The sequence below is a fragment of the Ictidomys tridecemlineatus genome, chromosome 12 (genome assembly GCF_052094955.1).
Source record: "Ictidomys tridecemlineatus isolate mIctTri1 chromosome 12, mIctTri1.hap1, whole genome shotgun sequence".
In the NCBI taxonomy this organism is placed as follows: Eukaryota; Metazoa; Chordata; class Mammalia; order Rodentia; family Sciuridae; genus Ictidomys; species Ictidomys tridecemlineatus.
Genome location: NC_135488.1, coordinates 17,103,060 through 17,128,438, shown reverse-complemented (window position 1 = coordinate 17,128,438; position 25,379 = coordinate 17,103,060). Strand labels below are relative to the sequence as shown.

The window sequence follows — 25,379 nt, the reverse complement described above, 5'->3', positions numbered from 1 at the left end:
CACAACCCCAGCCTTAGTACATGTATTTTGAGAAAATTAATAGTACTATTAAATCAGATGATTTTAGCTTTTTTAAAAAAAAATACATAGTAAATTGTTTATGCTTCATTTGTTTACAGATTAAAACCAAAGCCTTTTTATTTCCTTATGCTAAGAGTTACAGATAGTAATGTATCAATAAATTTTGAGCAAATTGTGAAGGAACAATGCCAGAGAGTTCATTTAAAATATTATTTCTTATCACATTTTCAAAGTGAATATTTGGTACTTCAGCATCTGTAACAATTTCTTAAAATATGAAATGCAATATTTCTAGTCTCTGAGTAATTTAATATTAAAACATTTGTCCATTAAGTACTTTCAAACTTTGAGATCAATATTCATAGCTTCAATAGGTCAATCACTATACTTCATATTTATTTTTCCTTCCAGCTAAGATTAAGCAAACATTACAATATTCTGTTGATTTTGAAGTGTTTATCTTGAATAATATGTTTGTTATAGAAAAGAAACCATGCCATTTTTATCCCAAAACAGTCATATTTAAATGTCAAGTAAATGAATTTTCCAAATTATTTAGTTCAAAATAAAATCACATCTACAGCTATTAAATAAATATGCACATGTTCTAATAATCACCTAGCAAATCAATAAATATTGTATATATGGATACATTTGATTGAAAGTAACATAAAACTGGTTGAAATTGGCTTGAAGAGTAACATAACTTTACCTACTGTTTTAATCAGCTTTTTCACCCCTGTGACCAAAAGACCTGCAAAGAACAATTTTAAAGAAGGAAAAGTTTATTTGGGGCTCATGGATTCAGAGATCTCAGTCCATAGATGGAGAACCACACTGTTCAGGGCACAAGATAAGGCAGAACATCAAGGTGGAAGAATATGACAGAGGAAGGCAGCTCAGGAAACAAAGAAAGAAAGTTTTCTCACCAGAGACAAAATATGCACCCAGTGAGCCACCTTCTCCAGCCACACCCTACCCAGCCTACAGTTACTACCCAGTTAATCCCTATCAGTGGATTAGCTTAAAGCCCAATCATTCACCTCTGAATGTTCCAGCATTGTCTCACACATGAGCTGTTGGGGGATACCTCATACCTAAACCATAATACTCCTCAAATTGAAAATCGAAAGGAAGGGTGCCGAAGTCTGGCTTGGCACAAATCAGGAGCCACTTGTCAAAAAGAAACTAACTTTATTTTTAGAACTACAAACGCCAAACAAAACAGCTCCAGGGAAAAACCCTCAGAGCCCAACTGCCACCACCGGCTTCCACAAGCCTCTCTCCCCCACACCAGCCTCCCAACCTCCCACAATCCTCCTGCTCCTGAGGCCGATTGGCTGGGTTGCGTGGGCAGAGCCAAAGAAGTCACCCAATGAGCAGCTCCGTGGAGGAGCCAATCAGCTAGATGTTGCTGGGGCCGCTGTGAGCCAATCATCAGCTGGCAGTCTGAAGGGCAGGGAAACAGCCCAATGAACATCACCGCAGAGGAGCCAATCAGCTAGATGTTGCTGGGGCAGTCTGAAGCTTGCTGGCAGCTGGAAGTTTGCTGGGGCCCCTTTGGCTGTGGCTCTCAACATCTCCCCCTCTCTGTTTAAGCAACAAGCATGTGGCTTATGGACCGTGCCTGCCTTAGGTTGTCCAATACATATGGTCCTTACCCGTCTTCGGATGAGCTGACCTCAGGGCATCAGCCTCCTGTCTTAGGTTGGTACCATTGTAATTGGATCTTACCCGTCATTGACTACCGGTCCAGTATACAGCCACACCTGTGGAGAGGTCTCAGCGGGGGGGGGGGGTGAGGTTCTTTGCCTCACCTCTGTTGACCCCCAAATTTTAGCTGAATGATCATGACAAGCAGAAGGGAGGAAGATATACCAAGTCAATTGACGGCTCCTTTTGGGAAAATTGTACCACCGATGATATCATCAGCAAAAATACCCCAACACTACCACAAGTCGCTGCACCAACAGATAGTTCACAATGCATACAAGTGACACATAGTTCTGTAAGCAGTTCAGTGCAAATTCTGTAAGCAGTTCAATGATGGCTATTGCAGAAACTGTAGATTAGTTTTATCTTTGTCTTCACCGGCACAGGGATGAAGATAGGAATTCTGGCAATAATGACTAAAGAAAAAATTAGGTAACATTCCAGAAGACACTAAAAGAAAACAATTTTCTTAACAATTTATATTATCTTCATCGGCACTGGGATGAAGATAGAAATTCTGGCAATAATGGCTAAAGAAAAAATTAGGTAACATTTCAGAAGGCACTAAAAGAAAACAATTTTCTTAACAATTTACATTATAGTGAAGAGAATTATTAAATATAATGAAAACGAAAGGTGAGAGTAAACAAACAGATCTGTTAACCTCCTTTTTTGTTTACATATTAAAACAATTCTTAACAGTTATTTACCCAGTTTAAATTAAACCATTTAAATCACGTGAATAAAAAAAAAATATTTGGATCCATCTTTTCATGAGCGCTCATCATATATAATATATGGAAATACGTACATTGGACATATGTACATTCAAACATATAACACAAAACACAAGTGTGCACACATAATATAATACATACAACACATAACATAATAGTAAAGGCCTTATAACTTTTTACAGGTAAAATCTCTATTGCAATGTTTAAAAACTCTATAGTCAAAAAAAAAAATAGAACTGATCAGCAAAACATTAACCTAGGTCTGTATGAGCTCAAAAAAATAAAATAGAACTTCATGATATGGGAAAGGGCAATAATAAAATAGATATTGAAAAAAGCATCCTGGTTCTGTTGCAGATGTAAGGATAGCCAAATTGGAGTTTTGGATATCAGCTATTATGGATTTGAGCTAAATCATCTTCTTTTTGGTCTGTAGAAATCGCTTTAGTTAATCTCTCTGGAATCCAAATCGGCTACTGTTCTCCCTGTGGAAACACAAAAACAGACCCCCGACTCCAGACAATCACTGGGTCAGGATTTTAGTTAATCTCTCCGAAATCCAAATCAGCTGCTGTTCTCCCTGTGGAAACACACAAACAGGCCCCCGACTCCAGACAATCACTGGGTCAGAACCTTGGTTAATCTCTCTGAAATCCAAATCGGCTGCTGTTCTGGGTCAGAACCTTGGTTAATCTCTCGGGAATCCAAATCGGCTGCTGTTCTTCCTGTGGAAACACACAAACAGACCCCCGATTCCAGACAATTACTGGGTCAGGACCTTTCCATTGACCTGTTAGAATATCTTTCCAAAGTACCTTGGGCTTATGTACATTTTTTGGACACATATGCCTTTCTGCAGCACTAAGTCCTGATGAATCCAAATTTTAAAAGTTTAGAGTAAAAAGGGTTATTTTAAGTTTATCTTTGGGGAATATATACCCCTTCCCAATTCCATCTTTTTGCTTTAATAAGTACATTTTAATAGTTTGATGAGCTCTTTCAACTATGCCTTGTCCCTGTGGATTGTATGGGATTCCTGTTATATGAGTAATGCCAAATGATGAGCAAAATTGTTTAAAAGAAGTAGACGTATAACCAGGGGCATTATCTGTTTTTAACTGTTTTGGAATGCCCACAGTGGCAAAATTTTGTAAGCAATGAGCTATAACATCTTTAGTTTTTTCGCCGGCATGAAGGGAGCCCATCAAAAATCCAGAAGAAGTATCAACTGTAACATGCAAATATTTTAATTTTCCAAATTCTGGCAAGTGTGTGACGTCCATCTGCCAAATATGGTTAGGCATCAATCCTCTAGGATTGACTCCAAGGTTAACTTGTGGTAAAAAGGTCACACAATTTTAACATTGTTTTATTATTTGTCTAGCTTGTTCCTTAGTTATTTTAAAACGCTTTTGTAAAGTATTAGCATTGACATGGAATCTTTCATGAAAATTTATAGCTTCTTCTAGTACAGAGAAAATATGTATGTCACGTGTAGTTTTATCTGCTAAATCATTGCCTAAACTAAGGGCTCCAGGCAATCCTGTATGTGCCCTGATATGTCCTATAAAGAATGGATCTTTTCTGTCCCAGATTAAACTTTGTATAGTGGAAAACAAAGAGAAAACAGTAGAAGAAGGGGAAATTCTACCAGCATCTTCAAGGGATACTATAGCATTAACTATATACTGACTATCAGAAAATAAATTAAATACAGAATCTTTAAACATCACAAAAGTTTGTAATACTGCATTAAGCTCTATCTTTTGAGCTGATTGTTTGGGTACTAAAAATGTAAAAGTTTGATCAGGTGTAACTATTGCTGCTGTACCATTATTTGACCCATCAGTGAATATATTTGGAGCATTCATGATAGGTGTTTTTCTTGTCATTTTTGGAAAAATTACAGGATGCAATGACCAAAAAGACAATAAAGGATTAGATGGTAAGTGGTTATCAAATGAAACATTAGATTTGCACATTATTATTGCCCAAGTATTTAACTCATTAGCTAATTCATCAATTTGATTCATAGTATATGGAGTAATAATTTTATGGGGAGAAATTCCAAACACTGCCTTTGCTGTTTTTATTCCTTTGAGTATTAATTGTCCTACAGCCTCAGGATATCTAGTAAGAATAGTGTTAGGAGAATAAGATAAATGTATCCATAATAATGGACCTTCTTGCCAAAATACTCCTGTAGGAATATTTTTTGTTGGTAGTACAATAAATAATAAAGGCAAACTTATATCAATTCTATCCAAATGCATATTTTCCATATATGTTTCAATGATTTTTAATGCCTTTCTTGCTTCAGGCGTTAACATTCGGGGTGAATTTGGATCTGATGGACCTTTTAGGATATCAAATAAAGGTCCCAATTCTCCTGTTGGAATACCTAGATAAGGCCTTATCCAATTTATGTCTCCTAATAACTTTTGAAAGTCATTAAGTGATTTGAGTTGATCTACTCGTATTTGAATTTTTGGTGGACGGACCATGGTTGAGGATAATAGAACTCCTAAATAATTAATTGGAAAATTTAATTGTACTTTATCTATTGCTATCTCTAGATTATAATTTTTTAATAAGTTTGTAAGTGTGGCATAACATTCTAGCAATGTGTTTTTAGCTTTGTGTGCTAATAATACATCATCCATATAATGAAATATTTGTAGTTCAGGATTTTGATTTCTAAGTGGCTGGATTACTTTGTTAACATAAATTTGACACATAGTTGGGCTGTTAGCCATCCCTTGAGGGAGTACTTTCCATTCATATCTCTGATCAGGACCTTCATGATTTAGTGCAGGGATAGTAAATGCAAAACGTGGACTATCCTCAGGATGAATTGGAATTGAAAAAAAACAATCTTTAATATCTATAACTAAAACATACCAAGTTTTTGGCAAAGCAGACAATTGAGGAATCCCCGATTGAGCAGGTCCCATAATGACCATTTCATTGTTAATGGCTCTTAAATCTTGCAGTAATCTCCATTTACCAGATTTCTTTTTGATGACAAAAATGGGAGTATTATGGGGAGATACAGAAGGTTGTATATGTCCTTCCGCTAATTGTTGTTTGACCAGATCATGGGCTACTTGTGTCTTTTCTTTAGTCAAGGGCCACTGAGGAACCCATACTGGTCTTTCTGATTTCCATGTAATTTTTATTGTCTCAGTGGCCCTTTCTGAAAATCCAACCCATGTCTGTCTGTTCCTTGATCTATTTGTATTGGTGCTGCTATACATTGTTCTTGTCTTTCTAATCTTTTTCCTTTCCTAAAACCTTGTCTAGCCATAATAGTGGGTGCATTTTGATTGATATTATTTGTTAATGTCAAACCTAATTGATCTAAGACATCTCGTCCCCATAAATTTACGGGAAGATGATCCAATACATATGGCTGTATAGTTCCTTCACATCCTTCAGGATCCTTCCAATCTAATAGCATTGCACTTCTATCGGGATTAGTCGCCACTCCTAGGCCTCGAAGCGATTGAGTGGCTTGTTGTAATGGCCAATGTTTTGGCCATTCTTGACGAGAGATGATGCTAAGGTCTGCACCTGTATCCAGTAGCCCATTAAATTCATGTCCTTGAATATTTAGTTTTAGCATGGGGCGAGAATCTAAATTTAAAGAAAGCATAGCCCAATCTACACCTGTGGAGCCTAATCCCTTGGAACCTCTTTCTACAACATGACTGGAAAATTTATCATGTAGGCTTGGTATTATTAGTAACTGTGCTATTCTATCTCCTGGTGAAATTACTGATATACCCTTTGGAGAACTGGCTATAATTTTTATTTCACCTTCATAATTGGAATCAATTACTCCAGGACTTATCAAAAGTCCTTTTAGAGTAGAAGAGCTGCGTCCCAATAATAAGCCTACTGTTCCTTTGGGAAGAGGTCCTTTTACCCCTGTGGGAATGATTTGAACTCCCATCTCTGGAGTTAGTACTGATTTGGTGGAGGCGCAGATGTCCAACCCTGCGCTCCCTCTGGTTTGTCTGATGAGGGATCTGATGTGCTGGGCACTACCCTGATGGGGTTGCTGGGGTTGCTGGGTTCCTCCAGTGCTCCGTATATTTGTGGTTTGGGGCCCCGGAGCATTGGGGTCCCTGTCCATTTTTTGGCAACGGAGCCCGATGCCTTTGTCCACGATATTGTGGATAAACACCTTGTCCTTGTTCGTTTTTTGATAATGGAGTACCCTCTATGGTGGTTTGAGGACGGTATTCATTAGCCCAATGTCTCCCTCTACGGCATCGTGGGCAAATACCCGGTATTCTACTTGTTTGATACCTAGTTTTGTTAAACCCTCCTCCTATGGGGCAATTCCTTTTAAAATGTCCTGTTTGTTGACAATTGTAGCATGTTCTTGGCCTGGCATCTAAAGCCTGTTTTACTGCAGCTGCCACAATTTGCCCTTGTTCATTAATGTCTCTGGCATCTAAAACCTGTTTTACTGCAGCTGCCACAATTTGCCCTTGTTCATTAATGTCTCTGGCATCTAAAGCCTGTTTTACTGCAGCTGCCACAATTTGCCCTTGTTCATTAATGTCTCTACATAATTTAATATATGTGTTTAAATCTTCCTGTTTCCATGGTCTAATGATATCTCTACACCAACGATTCGCTTGGTCATAAGCCAGTTGTTTTATAAATGGCATTGCTTGTTCTGTATTCCCAAAAATTCTGGTAGCTGTTTGAATAAGCCTATCTACAAATTCAGCGTAAGGTTCATTAGCTCCTTGTATTATCTTAGATAATTGACCTTGTAAACCTCCAGGTTCTTGTAAAGTCTTCCATGCCCTAACTGCATCTACAGCAATTTGTAAATATACACCAGGATCATATGCATTTTGTTGCTGCCGATCCTCATAAGGTCCCTTTCCTAACAACATATCTAGATTTCTCTGAGGATAACCAGCTGCTGCATTTCGACTAGCCGTCTCCTTGCAAAATTCCTCATTGGCAACCTTCCATAACAGGTATTGTCCTCCATTTAGCACAGCTTTACACAAACTAGCCCAATCTGCTGGCGTCATGCTTAAGTTGGTAATGGATTCGACCAAGCTTACAGTGAAGGGTGCTTGAGGACCATAGGTTGTTACAGCCTCTTTTAGCTCCTTCACTGATTTGAAATTTAAACCCTGGTAAGTTCGCTGCCCTCCTACCTCAAATACAGGGCATACTTGAGATCCTGTCTCAGGATCCCAACTATCAACTGCGGGGGTTGGGAGTCTCTTAGCATATGGAGGTGGTGCTGTTGATTGGACACTTACGCCCTCTGATGATAGAGTGCTGTTAGTAGCAGTCTCCAGTAGAGGTGGCGCTGTTGGTTGAACACTTACGCCCTCTGGTGATAGAGTGCTGTTAGTAGCAGTCTCCAGTAGAGGTGGCGCTGTTGGTTGAACACTTACGCCCTCTGGTGATAGAATGCTGTTAGTAGCAGTCTCCTGTAGAGGTGGTGCTGTTGGTTGGACACTTACGCTCTCTAATAAAAAGGTCTTATTAGCAGTCTCCTGTTTTAACTTTTCCCCTGATAGATTTTTCTGCTCTAAACTTCCTTCCTCTGTCTCACTATCTCGAAAGACCTTCTCTTTTACTTGAATCTTTTCCTCTTTCTAACTAACTTGAGAGACTTCCTCTTCTACTTGAATCAATATGTCTTCTTCTTCCTCTACCTCTGTCTGAACTGAAGGCTTTGGACTAAGCAAACCAGATACGTTCGTCCACAATGGCAATGTGCCAACTGGCAGAGTCCCTGGGTTGTTCTTTTCTATTCTTTTTAAATCTTCACCATGATGGTTCCATTGTGATATATCTAACAGCTCCTCCTTAAAAAGCCATGGGCTATATTTTTGTATTATATCAACGTATGCCCTGACTGCTCTTGATTTTACTGGGAAGCCTCCTTCCTCTAACAATTTACTTAACAGTCTTTCGGTTTGTTTTTTACTAATTGCTGATCCCGTATTTCTACTATAATACAACCCAGCAAGATAACAGCAAATAAAACCGAGACAGAATCCAATAAAAATGGAACCACACAAAATCATTATATCAGCCTTTCTATCCTCCTGACGTGTGCATCCGTCCTTTCTCCCTATCTGTTCCTCAAACGCAAATAGTTTTTCCTCAGATGTGAGTGGTTTTTCTTCCCTCTTACTCATCTCCAGGGACAGGAAAGTTAAAACAAAAACGAAGCAAAACAAAAGAGGAGACTTAGAATGGCTACCCATCCTCTCGCCCTGCCCTCAGGGGCGAGCAGTTTACTTACCCTCAGTTGCTCCCCGTGCGAGCCACCAAATGCCGAAGTCTGGCTTGGCACAAATCAGGAGCCACTTGTCAAAAAGAAACTAACTTTATTTTTAGAACTACAAACGCCAAACAAAACAGCTCCAGGGAAAAACCCTCAGAGCCCAACTGCCACCACCGGCTTCCACAAGCCTCTCTCCCCCACACCAGCCTCCCAACCTCCCACAATCCTCCTGCTCCTGAGGCCGATTGGCTGGGTTGCGTGGGCAGAGCCAAAGAAGTCACCCAATGAGCAGCTCCGTGGAGGAGCCAATCAGCTAGATGTTGCTGGGGCCGCTGTGAGCCAATCATCAGCTGGCAGTCTGAAGGGCAGGGAAACAGCCCAATGAACATCACCGCAGAGGAGCCAATCAGCTAGATGTTGCTGGGGCAGTCTGAAGCTTGCTGGCAGCTGGAAGTTTGCTGGGGCCCCTTTGGCTGTGGCTCTCAACAGAAGGGAAGATTTTAGGTTAGTTTGGTTACACATATCAATCATATCAGTAAGATTTAATTTACTTTTATTTCTCAGCTTTACAGTTGTCTTTTGTTTCTCTGAGCATGTAACACAGTGACTTACTCATCTAGGATGTTAAATACCCTACAGGATACTGTATCAGCTTCATCTAGAGACTGGTTTTCCATTGGGGGGAAAAAATCGTGGCATTTACAGTTTCTGATTCTGTTAACCATGCTATTGAAAAGGAGAAAAAGGATTAGCTTTTATTACTTTTCTCAGAAATTGAAGGAATTACCACTCTTACAATCCTGTAGAAAGTTTCCCTTCTAATTTAATTTCCCAAACTTGGTCATATGCCTATTTCTGAAATCCATATTATGGCAATTGGAATCAGATCACCCAAGTTAAATTGATATTATCAAGAACTATCTCTGTAGTTTTCTAAACCAAAAGGCAAAGAATCTCTACTATGAGAAATAGTTACAGACTTTTTACTGCATTATGGCAAAGGCTATAAGATAGAATACTTATATTGAAGCAAAATTTTCTAATAGTTTAACATGCATAGAATAAGGGGAAATTGTAAGACATAAAATTAAATAATATTCCACATAATATTTTAAACATATGGATAATAATATGAAAAATAACTTTATATCTATAATAATAACTATATAAAATTATAATTATATGGAAAATAATGTTTATAATTATTTATATAATATGCTTAAATAATATTTTAACTTTTTGTTTATGTCCTTTGTTTCCAACACAGACAATAAAGTTGTCTTTTGTTTCCCTGAGCACGTAACGCAGTGACTTCCTCATCTAGGATGTTAAAAAATGCTGTTAAGTAGAATAAGCAAAAAAGATCAATATTGACTCTGTTACTCACTTTATTTAAATAGATATAGCTAAATTATGAACTTTTTCCTTTAGAGTGAACTTTCCAAAACAAATCCATCATATCCTTCTCATTGGAATCAAATATAAATGAAAGAAAAACCTGAATTGCCCTTTTTTTTTGACCTGGGCATTACTGTTTACCAGAGTTAATGAAAGTAGCTAAAAGAATAATGGAGAAAGGGCAAATGCAAATATTTGGGGTGTAAGTGTAAAGGAAATGCATCTTTATTATTTGTCAAAAGACCTTTAGGGTATTCAAGTGAAATTGTCTTTGAAGTGTAAAGGTCTTTTCTATGGAATGAAAGTTGAAATACTAAGAGATAATGGGTTCCAAATAAGTTAAAAGAAAGTTATCTAAATATTAAGCTTCAGGTCATACATTCGTTAGTGGTGGGAAAGTAAGTAATAGCAGTGAAAAAAAATAAAAATAAGAGACCAATTAAAATAAGAAACCAATTATGTGAGCATGAAATAAGTAGTAAACAGTACTACCATCTTCTTAAAATTCTGGAAGGTTCTAAGAATTGTGATAATCTTCATATAATTTCTGTTTCCCCTTTGGAATTATCAGAAGGTTTCTAAGTGTAAAAATATAATTTTTCTTGTTGGCCAGCCATCATGTACTCTATCGCATGGAAGGAGAGTCTTTCTGAAATATCCTAAAAGATAACCTCTTATTCAGGAAACTTCTCTTGAAAAACAATGTAGTTATGTGGACTGAGATGTCTTGACAATAACTAAATAGAAAAATTGTTGTTTATCTTTGATATTAAATATAAAATATAGCAGAATAAGAGTGGAAACAAATAGGATAATTTTTGTCCATTTCTTGGGCTATACCACAGCAAAATGATCTATACTTTATATTTATATAATTTTCTTAACTCAGACTTCCTAAGACAAAATAGCATAAAATGGATGACTTCAACAATACACATGTCCTTCTGACAGTAGAGAGCCTGGGAAGTCTATGATCAAGGTACCATCATGGTTGGGTTCTGGAGAGGACTCCACTTCCTGGGTTGCAGACCATTGCCTTCTTGCAGTATTCTCACATAGTGGAGACAAGAAGCTGTGTTCTTGCTTTTTCTTCTCATAATGGCAATAGTCTTTTGCTGGAGGTTTCACCCTCATGACCTCATCTAAACCTATTTACTTTCCAAAGCCCTCATTTCCTGGTACTATCACATTGTGGGGATAAGATTTTAATATATAAATTTGAAGGAACACAAATATTCAGTTCATAATGTTGGTTGACTTTGTGTGTGTTTAACGAAAAAAAAAAATCCCACTTGGCACTCTGTAAACAACTTTAAAACTGAATGAATCAACACAAATAAACTTTGTAATGTGTACCTCATGAGGACTGTTTGACATGATTTTCTCATTGTTCTCTGAATTTAGTTGGTCATTTGAAGACTTGTATAATCCTACTACACCTTGTACCCTGTCAATGTGTTAAAAGATAACAGAGAACTCATTCTTATATCAACATAAACCTTTCTCTTCCAGAAAAGAAGCACTACCAAATTATATCACCTATCTTTTGAAAATCATTCCAAAATTTAGTGGCTTGAAATGATAATTGTTTATTTTGTCCATATTTCTTTAGCTTGACCATTTAGGCTGAAGTCAGTTGTGTGGTTCTTGGTCTGGGATGGAGAGGTTCTGTCCTAGCTGTGTTTGTGTCTGTAATCAGTGAGCACTGGTTGTCTTAACAAGATGAGCACCAACTCATCTGATTTTTAACTGGAAAAGGAAGGCCTCGCTGTTCAGGTCTTCGGTATTCCGTGTGGTACCTGTTCTTCCAGCAGGTAACCCAGTATGAATTTCACAATAGCTTGGGGAAGAGACAGAACGGCAGCATGTAGGATCTATTGAGGCTTTCGCATAGTAAGTATGCCACACTCTTATTTCTCAAAGCAAATATTAAGGCCAAACCACTTTCAAGCATTCAAATAAATTCTTTACCTTGATGGAATGAGATGCAAAGTCAAGTTTTAATGGAGTCTAATAACAGAAAGAGGACTCATTGTAGCCATTTTTAAAATTTATTTATTTGTTTGTTTGTTTGTTTATTGGTGCTGGAGATTGAGCCCAGATCTCATGCATGCTAAGCACACACTCTACCACTGAGCTAGATCCCCAGTCCATTTTTTCAAACCATCTACCATGCATGTCTTTCTGTCTCAGATGTCTGGAGCATAAGTTTAAGACTTGACAATATCAACCATGGTCTTAATTTTCCTTCTGCTTTGACTAGGAGAGACAAAATTCAAATTTAACTGAAAGGATATTTGTTTGCACTTTAAATAGGGTAGACATGTGTTTAGTGAATTTTCATCCAAGTCAAATATTTTTTTTCGAATATTGATATAAATATAATAGTCCACTGTTAACTATGGAGTACAGTTAGTACAATCCCTAAAATAATTAGAAACAATTATGAGAACTAGAGCTAGCCCTTTCTCTTTGCATTCAACATGTATACACAATCAGCTTTGCAAGACATGACTTATTATTTAGTGTGATTTCATTAAGAGTTTCTCAACATGAGGTATAATGAATGTTAATTCAGGTTTACAATGAGTGGCATCCTGTGCCATTGATGAATATACAAAGGAATATTTGAAAGAGAGTTATCATTTCCATAATTAATTGCTAATTCACACACAGGGTAATGACTCATGAAGATTTTAAATGCCTTTATTTCAAAATTCATTTTTTTTCCAGTTTTCTTTTGCATTAGTTGAATGGGAAAGATTTGTCAGTTGAGTAAAGACACTTCATCTCCCTCACCAATGCTGCTGGGAGTTATTAATTAGGTTTCTGAGTTTGGCACTGCTCTTTCCTGGTCACCATGATGTGTCATTGAAACAGACCCATTAAAATGAGTGATGTGTGTTGTAATTTCATTAGTGTCATCAATAATGTATTACACTTTCCTTTTAGTAGTCTCTTTGTGTTGTGTGTGGGTCAGGATGACTGTATGAATTACATTTATAAGATCCAAATTGTTACAGATGAGGGGAGATAGGCATGAGGGTGGAATTAATGTTATTTTAAACATGATAGCTACTAAAATGATTTCAATTAAATAATATTTTAATTAGGTCTGATGTCTCTACATGCCATGCTGAGATGCATGTTGTGTGTATGCAAATAGGATTCTGATTTATTGATTTAGAGCCATGCTAATACAGTCCATTCTTTATGTAGAGAAACTTTCTGAAATGTACTGAAGCAGATGTATCTAAGAGCATGAATGGTTCACTAAGTGGTATACATTTTTGTGGTTGTAAAGTACAGATTATTGACATAGAAACTCTTCAAATGTATTTTTTTTCACTTCCACTCAGTTTTCCTTCCAGACCTGTGACTTTTGACAGACTATGGATCCATTCCGGGTCTGACCTAATTGGAATAATATTGATCCATAATTAGAAAGAAGAAACATTTAAGCAGCCTGATACAGATATGCTGTTGAAATCTCTGCATTTTGTTGGACTAAAGTTCAATTTTGGTGGCATCACGTGGTAATACAAAGATGTTTAGAAGATTTAGAGGTTACCATCAGAAGCATTGATTTAACTAAAATATTTAAAAGAAAAGAAGCATTTGCATATTAAAAATGGTACAGTCATAGTTTTGGTACTCAGAGATTATCCTGGAATATGTAAGTTTAATGGTTGAGTATATAAGAAAGATCTCAGAACTAAGAAATATGTAAGAATATATGTGATGGAATTTAAGCATTACCTGGGTTTTGTTTTAGGCTTAATTCAAATATTAAAAATAAAATAACATAATGCTACCTTTCAGAAAGGAATGAAAATGCAGAATTTTATTTTATGTAAGCAGGAAGCTGTATGGTTTTTAGTACACACACACACACACACACACACATACACACACACAAAGAAATTGGAAAAGATGAGCTACTTCTGCAAATCAGTAGGAGAAATGATCCATCTAATGAAAATTTAAAGATTTTTTTAATTTTTGTTATCCATAATTTGTTTTTCAGGTAATGCAGTCTTTCAAGGTGGAAAATGAGCTTTTGTTATTATAATAATGATAAACTAACTTAAGTTACATCGGCATCTACACAAATGAAGATTTTTCTCATAAATTGAGATGAAAACATTTTAGTGTCTTGTACTCAACTAGAATCTCAGTATCTGTAGTTTTATTCTGATTTGTATCCAATTTTGGTAGAAATGGATATGAGTGTTTATCTGTATAATAGCTTGCTATAACTTTACTACTCGATTCACGTAGCATATGGAAAATGTGGTTAGCTCCTTGTAGAATTTCACAAAGCAAAAAAGATTCATTTTTATTCACATGGAATGTTTACAGTCATTATAAAAGCATGTTACTATGTAGCTTCCTAGTTAGGAAGAGCAAATGTGGGTATTTAAAAAGTAATTATAATCATTGTATTTTTTGTTCTTTATACCTGGACATTCATTGTAGGATGTATTTTTATTCTTCCATATTATCTCTCTTCTAGATATTTTGCAGTAGTTAGGACTAAAATTTTACATAAATATATTAGAGACTATTCATGATTGAATGAATTGTCATCAAGGGATCAATCCTGTAACCTTTATGAGCATGTTTTATTAATATCATCTTATCATTTGACTGAATATTAATATCTAAAATTTAATAGGCATAGACTGTATAAATATGAATGTACTTTATATCGGTTTTTAAATAGTGGAGAAAATCACTGTAATAGCCTAAGAAACATTAAGTAGGTTCTTCATAATGTACTAACTGCAGTGGTACAGTTCATTTAATGAAGAGTTTTGATAATAATGATTATAATATTTTTGTTTGTGAGCAAGCTGAGCAATATGTCCTCAAGGAATAGAAGTATTTGATACAACTTTTGAAAATATCTATTTACTTTTAAGCTCTGGAAATATATTTGCCACAGATTTGCTGAGGCTGGTTTTGATCCTTCTACTTCAGCCTCCTGAGCTGCTGGGATTATAGGAATATGCTATTGTGTACCTAAATTCATCTTTCTCAATCATTTGACTAAGTATCAGGAAACCATCATATTACACACTAAGACAATGTCATTCTAGATGTCAAACATGTAAGAAAGAAGAGGGAATAGTATAATAAATTTCATTTCCCACTTTTGACAATTATTACCTAATGGTTCATATTATTTTATATATACTGTTTATAACTCCACTCTATATTTTCCCTCCAAGTATTTTTAAAGTAAATCTCAGAAATCATAACATTTATTTGCAAATATTACTTTACATACTATTGTAAGACAACAGCAATTTTAGAAGACATGCTAATGATACCATGATATCTAAAATATTAATAATTGCTTTATATCAATCAATAATCAACATTCAATTTTGTACTTCCCATATTAATGTATTTGTTTGCATAAAATCTAACAAAATCTTTATTTTGTGACTGGTTGACATGTTTCTTTTAGTCTAGAACACTAGTTCTTAATTGGGGTTACTTTTGCCCTATTAGGAATATTTTGGCAATGTTTGCACACATTTTCATTTCTTGATACAAAAAGAAGGATGCTATTAATAGCTAGCCCATGTAGTCCAGGGATACTGCTTATCATCCCACAGTGCATGGGAGAGTCACCACAGTAAAGACCCATCTGGCCCAAAGTGTTAGTAGGACATGGTTGAGAAACTCTGGTCTACAGGTTACTCCTTTCTCTACTTTTTAAATGAAATTTAGTAGTTGAACAAACTGAGTTATTGGTTGTCTAGATATTGTTGCAGTCTGTGGTTTTCTAGAACATACTGTGCTATGATTTAGCATAATTCTGTCCTTTGAATTATTAGCAATTAAATTTGGAAGCTTCATCAGATACACATCATTTTTTTTTAGCAAAATTGTTTATGCTATTTCATAATGTACCATACTTCCATCAGGAGGCCCATGTCTGATTATCTCCTCTAATGTCATCAAAATGGGAAACTACTAATGGTCAATGTCTCAATCTCTTAATTCATTAAGTATCAAAAAATAGCAATATTACCTTTATAATGTCTTCATATATTGCAAACAACACTGCTTCTGGCAGTATTCATTACGGTGTTTGATATGAAAGTGGCATTGTGCATAAAACATTTACATATTCCTTTTTTCCTTTCAGAAACATCCTGTACCACACTGATGAGAAGACAAGCCAGTTTTCCATACTCATGGAGGCTTGGGAACACTGCAAGTCACTTACATCAAATGAGACTCTTCAAGAAGCCCTGTCAGATGTGTTGAACAGCATTAATTCAGCTCAGGTTTACTTCAAAGCAGGACTTGATGTATTTGAGAGTGTCTTGGTTGGAAAGAACTGAGAAAACTCTCAGCATTTTAAAAAGTTTGTTTACAATTCTACAAGCAAAAGCTCTAATCAGACCAGATTTTCTGACATTGAAGACTCTCCCTCCTATGATTCTTTGACATGTTTAAAGCTATTATTACATTGTATTTTTTTAATGTACATATAAAAGAGCACTTTGCACATTTAGTATTTTTCTTAAATCTACATTTCTGAATATGTAAAGGCAAGTTATTTGAAAAAAATAGTTAAGATTTATCTGTTAAAAAAAATCTGCTGTATTTTTATATATAAACTATTTTGGGGGAAAGTTCCAAGAAGTTCTGAGTATCTTCACTTCTCTAGATAAAATGTGTAGGAGCACAAGTTATTCTCTCTGATAGAGCTATTAATGATAGAGTTTTTATAATAGAAATGTAGAGTTGATATGGTTTCAGATTAACTTTACTATTAAGTGTTCAATATGAAGAATTCTAGTATTTTGACTGAGTGATTGGTTGCCCAAAACCACTTTGAATGTTTCTACTTTATGAAATGAAGTTCCCTTTTTTTAACACAACTAGATGTAGTAATACACTGGTTATGAAATTGTATTTTTTAAGTATTAATGAAAAAAAAGAGCCATAAACATTCCAGGGGAAAATCTCAAGGTAGCTGCACAGAGCAATTCAAATGCAAATTTTTTTCTGAACAACTTATAAGGTGACTAGCTTTGAAACCCCTAATTTGCCTCAGTTGGTTTTGTAAGAATTTGGGGAGTGATATATTCGTCTTATGAGGGAAAAAAAAACATTTCTTATTTCTTTTTCTGTGGTTTCTGTTGGAATCAATGAAACAGAGGTTACTTCTAAAATGAAAACATCTCACATGGCTTTTCCTTCCCATCTTTTCTAAAACTCCTTGCTGTAAGGCAGTTTTCACAGAACACTATATAATTTTTTCAGCAAAATAGCAAAGTTTCTCTTTGAAAACCAAAAATATCACCAAAGTGCTTTTTATGCTCCTGACAAAAAAGAAGTTACTATGAAAGAAATATTTGTTTTCGTCAACGAAAACTTCTGTAAATCTATTAAAAAAATTGATTTTTTTCCTTCTTTATCCATAGTTGTGGCTTAGGTAAAAATGTAGAAAATATGCATACTTCATTCTTGCACACAATGCCATGTTTCCATAAGGGTATCTCTCCCTCACTTCTGTTCTTCTCTCAAGTAAGAAATTCAGGTGTTCACACTGATCTTGTCATTGACTAGCTCCAGTATCCATTATCCCCACAAATTCTAAAATAATTTTCTGTTAATGGACAGGTTAAACTTTAGCTTACCTTTAAAAACTATTTGTAAAATGTTCTTCTGATATTGGATAACTCCTTACAAATGTCTGTTAATACATTTTCCCTCCCAAACTCAACATTCACACACACTTCCCCGTTACACATTGCCAGAACAACATTGTAGACCATCCCTAGACATCTGAATCTTTACTTCTTATGGAGAAGCATAAACCTAACCTTAGTTTAAGATAAAGCTGAAGGGGAAGAATTAATCAATATTGATTAATTGATTTATATGATCTGCTGCTTCTACCCTAAGTAATATTTATATGTTCAAAGCAGAGAATTAAGGCAATTAACTAGACAATTCAAACAAAAATTCTTTTGCATCTGAATTGCCTGGGTGCACATATTTTTACATGAAAAATATAAGTACTTTACAATTCTTTTTGACCCATTTACTTATTTGAAAATATTTTCCATGTTGAAGAATGTGTTTAGGAAAGGGTTAAGAGTATTAGGTTCCTGCGTGCATTGATGTCAGCTCCCTGAATGCTCTGCAAAGATCAATAGCACACAAGCAGTCAGACTACCCACACAGACAAGTATGGGCCTATGCAGAACGCCTGATATCAGGATCTTAAATATTCAGTCAAAGTCCAATGTGTTCACTCAGTTTCTCATGTGGAGTTGAATTATATAACAGATAATGACAAACTATTATCAATTTGGTAGTCTACCACTTTAGGAAAAAAAACATAAAATAAATTCACTCCCATAACTCACAATAGTATTGAAAGCAGAAAATTGTTTTTCCTCTTTATTTTTTTTAAAGACTGTTTACATAGGTAAATCACCTGGCATACATAAAAAAAAAATCTCATTATTTTACGTTCTTTACTTCTATATCATGAGGTATTTGTTATATGAAAATACTGCAGTTAAGTATATGAATTAACATGTCTTTATTAGTTTATTTAAGAGATTGTGTGAAGAAGCTTAATCACATTTACAATAGATGTTCAGCAATTCTATAGATTCTGCTCTACACCTTTCACTATGACAATCCGCTTCACTAACAGCATTACAACTATGATATGATTACCTCAAGGCCCCCCTCCAGATTTGTATCATTTTAATTTCTCCCCACAATAAATCCAAGTAAATAAAAATCCTGAACACACACAATAAGTGTTATGTGAATTCATAGTAACATTTAAATTGTTTCCAAGACATCTATGTGTCTGGTACTTCTCAAAATACTTCATAGGTAGAATTGTGCCAGGAGATAATGAATCATAAGTGATTATTTTCCTAAGAAAACATGGCAAATGTGTATCTCTGGAATTTGTGTTCAGGTAGAGTACCCACTGCCCTTTTATGGAAAGCCTGGGTCCTAGAGATGTGAGGAAGCCTGAGACACTTTGATCTAAGCCCTAGGATCTTGCCTTCAACCAGAGAAGGTACTGTCATGATACAGTGACTAAGAAATTTAGAAATAGTCACATATTTAGTGACAGGAAAAAAACCCAGCTGGAATGTCAGATTCTCTGCTTTCTTGTGCATCATGCTCTCTCCCTAAGGAGACAAGGTTACATGACCTCATCCAGTATATTCTATGTACCCAGCCATTCTGTCAAATGTTGTCTGGGTTAGGCACACCACTTTTTCATTCCACACTGGCTTACTCTCTGACTATAACTGACAAATCAAAATTTCCCAGGGAATCCAGGCAAAGTACAGAGACTGGTGACAGGGAAACAAGTGGAGAACCTCTCTGCAGGAAGCAAGAGACAACAGGAGGGAAGACATTGAGCATAATGTTTCTACAAATGAACACTTCAGCCAGGCGTGGTGGTGCATACCTATAGTCCTAGTGACTTGGGAGGCTGAGGCTGGAGGATTATAAATTCATGCTAGCCTCAGGAACTTATTGAGGCTCTAAGCAACTTAGTGAGTCCTGTCTCAAAATAGATAAAAAGAGCTGAGGATGTGGCTCTGTGATTAAGCACCCTTGGGTTCAGTCTCTACTACCAAAATTAAAAAAAAAATTATGAAAGCACTTTTCAGCTCAGTGTACAATCAGCAATCTAAAGTAATATTTCTCAAAATGTGAAAATTGGGATAAAAAGCCTTAAAATATCTTTTGATTTCTGGATGATCCTTAAGCACACTAAAGGTTAAGATTTTCTCATCTGTATTAATTCTGGGTCTTGAGAAAACATTAGTTGGAACATAGCTAAGTTAATCAGAAGGACCATAAAGTTTTATTAAATGACATTATCTGAAAGAAAAAAAAAAAGGTCCTATTTTATCTCTAAGAAAACCATTCTGAAGCAGTCAGCATTTGTGCCTGCTACATGTCAGGCATGGTTGATTTTTTTTTCCCTAATTGAATCACTTTAACAACCAATTTTTAAAATGAGGAAACTAGGTTAAGTGACTTGTCCAAAATTCCAAGGTTAATAAAAGATAGTGAGGTGTTTCCCTTTTCTCTGCGGAACCTTCTACTGTCCACTCCTGTGTTCTTCACACTGAGCACTACAGAAAACATCAGAAGAATCTTTTGATTCGAGAAATTGATATAATTGAAAGTTTTAAAACCACTGACCAGATTGTCTTATCTACTTCTTCTGTAATATGGTGAAAGAGTTTGAAGAAAGGAGTCCTTATGGTGGTAGCCTACCTCAATAATGATATGCACATGTGAGTAAATTTGGGGATATATCCAGGCATCAGACGTATACTATTGTAGACTATCAGGGCAACTAGACCCATAAATAGGAAAAGGAAACCAGAAACCATAGTCACAATTTCCCCTTCCAAATGTCTATGTGATTTTGTTGAGATTAAAAAAAAAAAGGCATATACCGTGATTTAGAACCACAGTTTTATATCAGTTTTAAAACCTCAGAACAACTAATCGACTTTTTAAATTAAATAAATATATAGCAGACAGCAGTTTCCCCACTGGAAAGATGAGTGTCACAAAAATAAATTGTTTGTTGCCATCTTACTAATGATGAATCAGCATCTTTGCCTCAAATAAAATACTATAATTATTTGCACGATAAGTTGATAGGCCTAGTCAAAATGTTCACCTGAGACATTTTGTGGTATGTGTAATTAATTACTTCAAAAATTAAACTTTCTCTGAGGATAGCACATTGTCATCTCATTGGTATAATAGGCTGTTTAAGTGTGCCTTAGTCACACATTTGCTTAATAGAAAGGAATTATTTTAAACTGCTAATCCATGTGTTGAGTGGAAGGGAAATGGGCCCAAATATTCCAATAAACATATCATCAATGTAACACTTTGATAACAGGATCATGAACGCAGCCTGGGGTGGGCGGGGGGTGGGGAGCAACGTGTTATTTTAGAAAAGAAATAATTTGCCCAGTCATACTTGTGAATTTGTATTCTTACATGAGTTTAAATTGCTAACTTTAAAAAAGCCTCATTAAATTTTGCTATTCTAAAAGATCCTAAAAAGCTTCAGTGTTCTAAATATCCCCATTAAATGTGAATATATTTCAGATAAGTGGATTTGTTTTGTACATCTCAGAATTATAAGTGGCGTGAAGATGAGTAGCAAAAGAAATTTGTAAAATGTAGCCCTTTCTAATCCTCTCTCTCTGTCCACTCAATTTTCTGTTTTCTTTTTCCAGGTACACTCTGGTAATGGGGATAGACATTTTTTTTCTCACTGAGAACTAATTTTAAGATCTACCCAACACAAGATAAATACATGTTAATCAGTCAGAGTTTTAGTTCTATAATACCTTTCCTTTATCTTTCAAAGATGTAAAGTGCCTTCACCTAAAAATCTTGAGACTTGGTTTATTGAAAGATGACATATTTCTTAAAGGCATTTATAATCTCATACTCAGATTGAGTCAGAATTCGCAAAGTAAAATATTAAATTAAGGCAGTTTCAAGTAGCTTGAAGAAAAAGAAGCTGCTTCCAATTTTTAAGCTTCTGATTATATTATTTTGTTTGCGTTACACCTTTATGTAGCTTGCTGTAACCAAAATGGTAATTTTGATGTCTTCAGCCAAAAATCCAATCAACAAGGCCAAAGAAATGCATGGCTACTCTGTTTCTTGTGCAGGATTCAGTCAAGAATTAATTCAGAAACAGTTGATTCAGTGTCTACTTCTAGTCAGATCTTTAATGAGTGTAGACAGAGCCAAGCAGTATTCCACCTGATTCCTTTGATGTCTGCAGCCAATAAGCGCTGAGGTTGTTTTTCTCAGAGGGAAACAGATTTTATTTTCCAGGGGCTAATTAACATGCACCACCTCAGTCCCCAAAGGACCACACAGGTGCCTGTACTATGCCATATGTCATGTGCTATATTCATGCAAGCTCAAGAGATTAATATACAGTCATTATTATGAATGATTATGTTGCATTGAAGTTAATGTGGGTCTTTTGTTCTAATTAAAGTACAAACTTGGCATCTGAAGAGAACTTAGCTAGAGAAGTAGACTTAGAGTCCCTGTCTTAATGAACTACATATTTTTTTAATCAAAATGTGTAATTATTTAATGATCTTGCCTGCTCAGTAATTATAACTCTCCAACTACTTCAAAGAACCCTTATTCAATGTGTTACCATGCAGACGGTTAATATTTATATGTCTATCTTTGGAATCTCTCTGCCATTTTTGATCATGTTTTCAATGTGTATGGTAGTATTTTATTATGAATAATAATAATTTTTATTTCATTTTATATCAAGCTGCTGAAAATGGACTACCTTACTCTAAAAGATAGAATAAAATGTTACTATACTATGAAGATGATTTTGGCATATCTGTTTAATATAAAACAAATATCCAAACAAAAATATTTTACTCCACCATTGCAAATTGTCTGCAAGAAACAAAAAGGCACAGATGGTTAAGTGTAACTCACATGAGTATATTCCAAAGACGTCATAAATAATTCTATTTAGCAGCTGAAATAGGACTCTATTAGGTGATTTAGTGTTTGCATTGCAAACAGAAAGGTTTAGTGGCAAATATATCCCACACACTCTAACTTGCTACTCGGAGAATAAGAATTTGAATAGTACTCAGAAAAGAATAGAATTGTACTCAGAAAAGACAAAGGCTTTGTAGGACACTTTGAAGGGCTAACTTGTTTTGTTTTGTTTTGTTTTGTTTTGTTTTTTTTAGAAATCCAGAAAATCAGCATTACATTTTGATAATGGTTTTAAATATGTGCTGGGATTTCAACATACTCCATGTATTGAATATTTTAATGATATCTGTAATGTAGCAACATTAAAATATACAAGCCTTTGTAAAGCAGAAATTTCTCAGTGGTATAACATTAAAAATAAAATGCTACAATAAAAATTAAGGATGAGCAGGAGACTATAAACTAACATGGGGTAAAATTTGAAGGGTAATTTCTTCAAGTAAATTTGCTGTGATTAAAAATAAATACTTCTCAAGAGGTGGGCCAATTACTGAATTGCACTGAACTGCCTTAGTGTTGAAGGTTTTTTTTTTTCCAATATAATTTGATTATCATCTGTGATTCATTGTACAGAGATTTTCATTGTCATTGTCTTTGTTGTAATTAATTTTTACTGGCATTAATTTAGAGGCATGTGTCTGTAATTTTCTAATTACAATGTATGGTTGAATGTCTAATTTCTATAATGTGTGGATGCCTTCAGAAATGTAGGGCTTTCTGTATTTAGTCCAAGTGTGATCTCAATTTATTGTATGACCATTTTGTATTACTTAACATGACTCAATATGCAGCTTTTGGTGTGATTTGGAGTGGCAAAAAAAAAAAAGAATTGGGATGTCATATCCATATTCATTAAGAATATAAGTGGATATTTTATGTTTGTTGCTTAATATTTGCACATAATTAAAAATATAGTACTATGAAATGAAGGCATCTTTAGAAAAATGTTTTGATTCATTAATGCAATGAATATGTACAGTGAAATAGCAATGTTTAAAACACCCACTTAACATATATTAAATACAGGTGAAAATCCTTGGTTGCCACAATGTGCTTTTTATCACATGATATACAGAATGTTTCATTAATGAGTTATTTTTACATACATGCATCACACTAAAACAGGTGTCCTCTTGTTTAGAAAATGCTGTAAGATAGTCATCTTTTTTTCTTCTTTACTTTGGTTCTTTCCTTGAACTTTTAGTTCTCATATTGGGTCATTTAGATTTCTAGTTTGTGAAAAATTATAATATCAAGGAATATCAACTGTACCAATTCCAGCATTAAGAATTTTATTTCCTCAAATATACTTTAAAAAATGCTTCAGAGCTGGGCACAGTAGTACACTCTGTTATCCCAGTGACTTGGGAGGCTGAGGCAGGAGGATGGCAAGTTTGAGGCCAGCCTTATCAACTTAGAAGACCCTGTCTCAAAATAAAAATTAAAAGGACTGGGATGTTGCTCAATGGTAGAGCACCCCTGAGTTCAATCCCTAGTACAAAAAAAAAATTCTGGTAATTATTTATCACACATAGAGGAATCTCTGTTTGCATGGAACAGCAAGTTTTTTGCATTTATTCATTCAAAACATACTAATATTCTATTTTAGGCCAGGTACTATATTAGGTGCTAGAGACACAAAGATGATTTTCACAGTTTGACCACCCAGAATGTCACAATCAAACAGGATATAACAATTGAATTTGAGAGCAACACAAGATTTAGAAATACTCACAGAGAGTATAGTTTATCCCAAACCTATTGACAGAGTATATACAGCTGAAATTCTCCAAGCATTCAGGCCACATGCCTGACCCAGTGGGCCTGCCTTAAGTCTGTTATTTTGTGGACTGGGAATTGAACCCAGGGATACTTTACTAAATCCCCATCCCTTTTTATTTTTTATTTTGAGAAAGGGTCTAACCAAATTTCTGAGGCTGGCCTTAAACTTTCGATCCTCTTGCCTTAGCCTCTCCTCTCTGATATTATAGCTGTGCACCATCATGCCTGGCCTTAAGATATTTTTAAAGAAGATTTTTTTTCTCCATCAGCTCCTCTCTATATAATATCATTTGTTAGGGGCTTATGTTATTGCTTAGGATCACCTGGATGATATCTTTTAATCCTCAGAATATCTTATAAGATAGTTATTCTTTCCATTTGATTAATGAGAAAACTGAGGATTAGGGAAACTAATAGTATGTAATAGTTTTACTGTGACTTACATACACACATATAGATATTAACAATTTAGAGAAATCTATAGGAAAAAATTATTCTGCTCAGGAAGTAGAATCAAAGCATCAACACAATATACTCAATTATATAGTCAGGCATCAGCTAATGATAGAGATATGTTGTGAATATTGTTGAGCAATTTTATCATCGTGCAAACATCGTAGAGAATACTTACACATTCTAATGGGGCCACTGCGATACATGGCAAGATTTGTCATTGACTACAGCAACATTCAGCACACATATAGATATGTATATATGTATTCAAAATATTAAAATATAAATAAAAAACTAAACACCTAATTTAGTTCATGAAAGTAGGACAACAAAACAAAGCCTAATATACAGAGTGGGGAGGTAATTTGATAATCTTGCCAGCTTTAGTG

General features: G+C 35.1%; 1 protein-coding gene and 1 long non-coding RNA gene across 2 annotated transcripts in view; one reads left to right on the top strand and one right to left on the bottom strand.

Moving 5' to 3' along the window:
- The window catches only part of LOC144369545 (inactive N-acetylated-alpha-linked acidic dipeptidase-like protein 2), a 156,710-nt gene extending 140,029 nt beyond the window's left edge, over positions 1–16,681 (top strand). The window contains exon 4 of the mRNA XM_078029794.1: positions 16,310–16,681. Within this exon, the coding sequence (XP_077885920.1) occupies positions 16,310–16,508 (199 nt within the window). The 3' untranslated portion in view covers positions 16,509–16,681. The remainder of the gene's footprint in view (positions 1–16,309) is intronic.
- LOC144369073 (uncharacterized) lies at positions 1,196–9,239 on the bottom strand. Its single transcript, XR_013428529.1, has 2 exons — positions 8,767–9,239; positions 1,196–2,150 (listed from the first exon to the last, which is right to left on the bottom strand). It is a non-coding gene; the product is annotated as an uncharacterized LOC144369073 (long non-coding RNA).
- Positions 16,682–25,379: the final 8,698 nt, after the last annotated feature.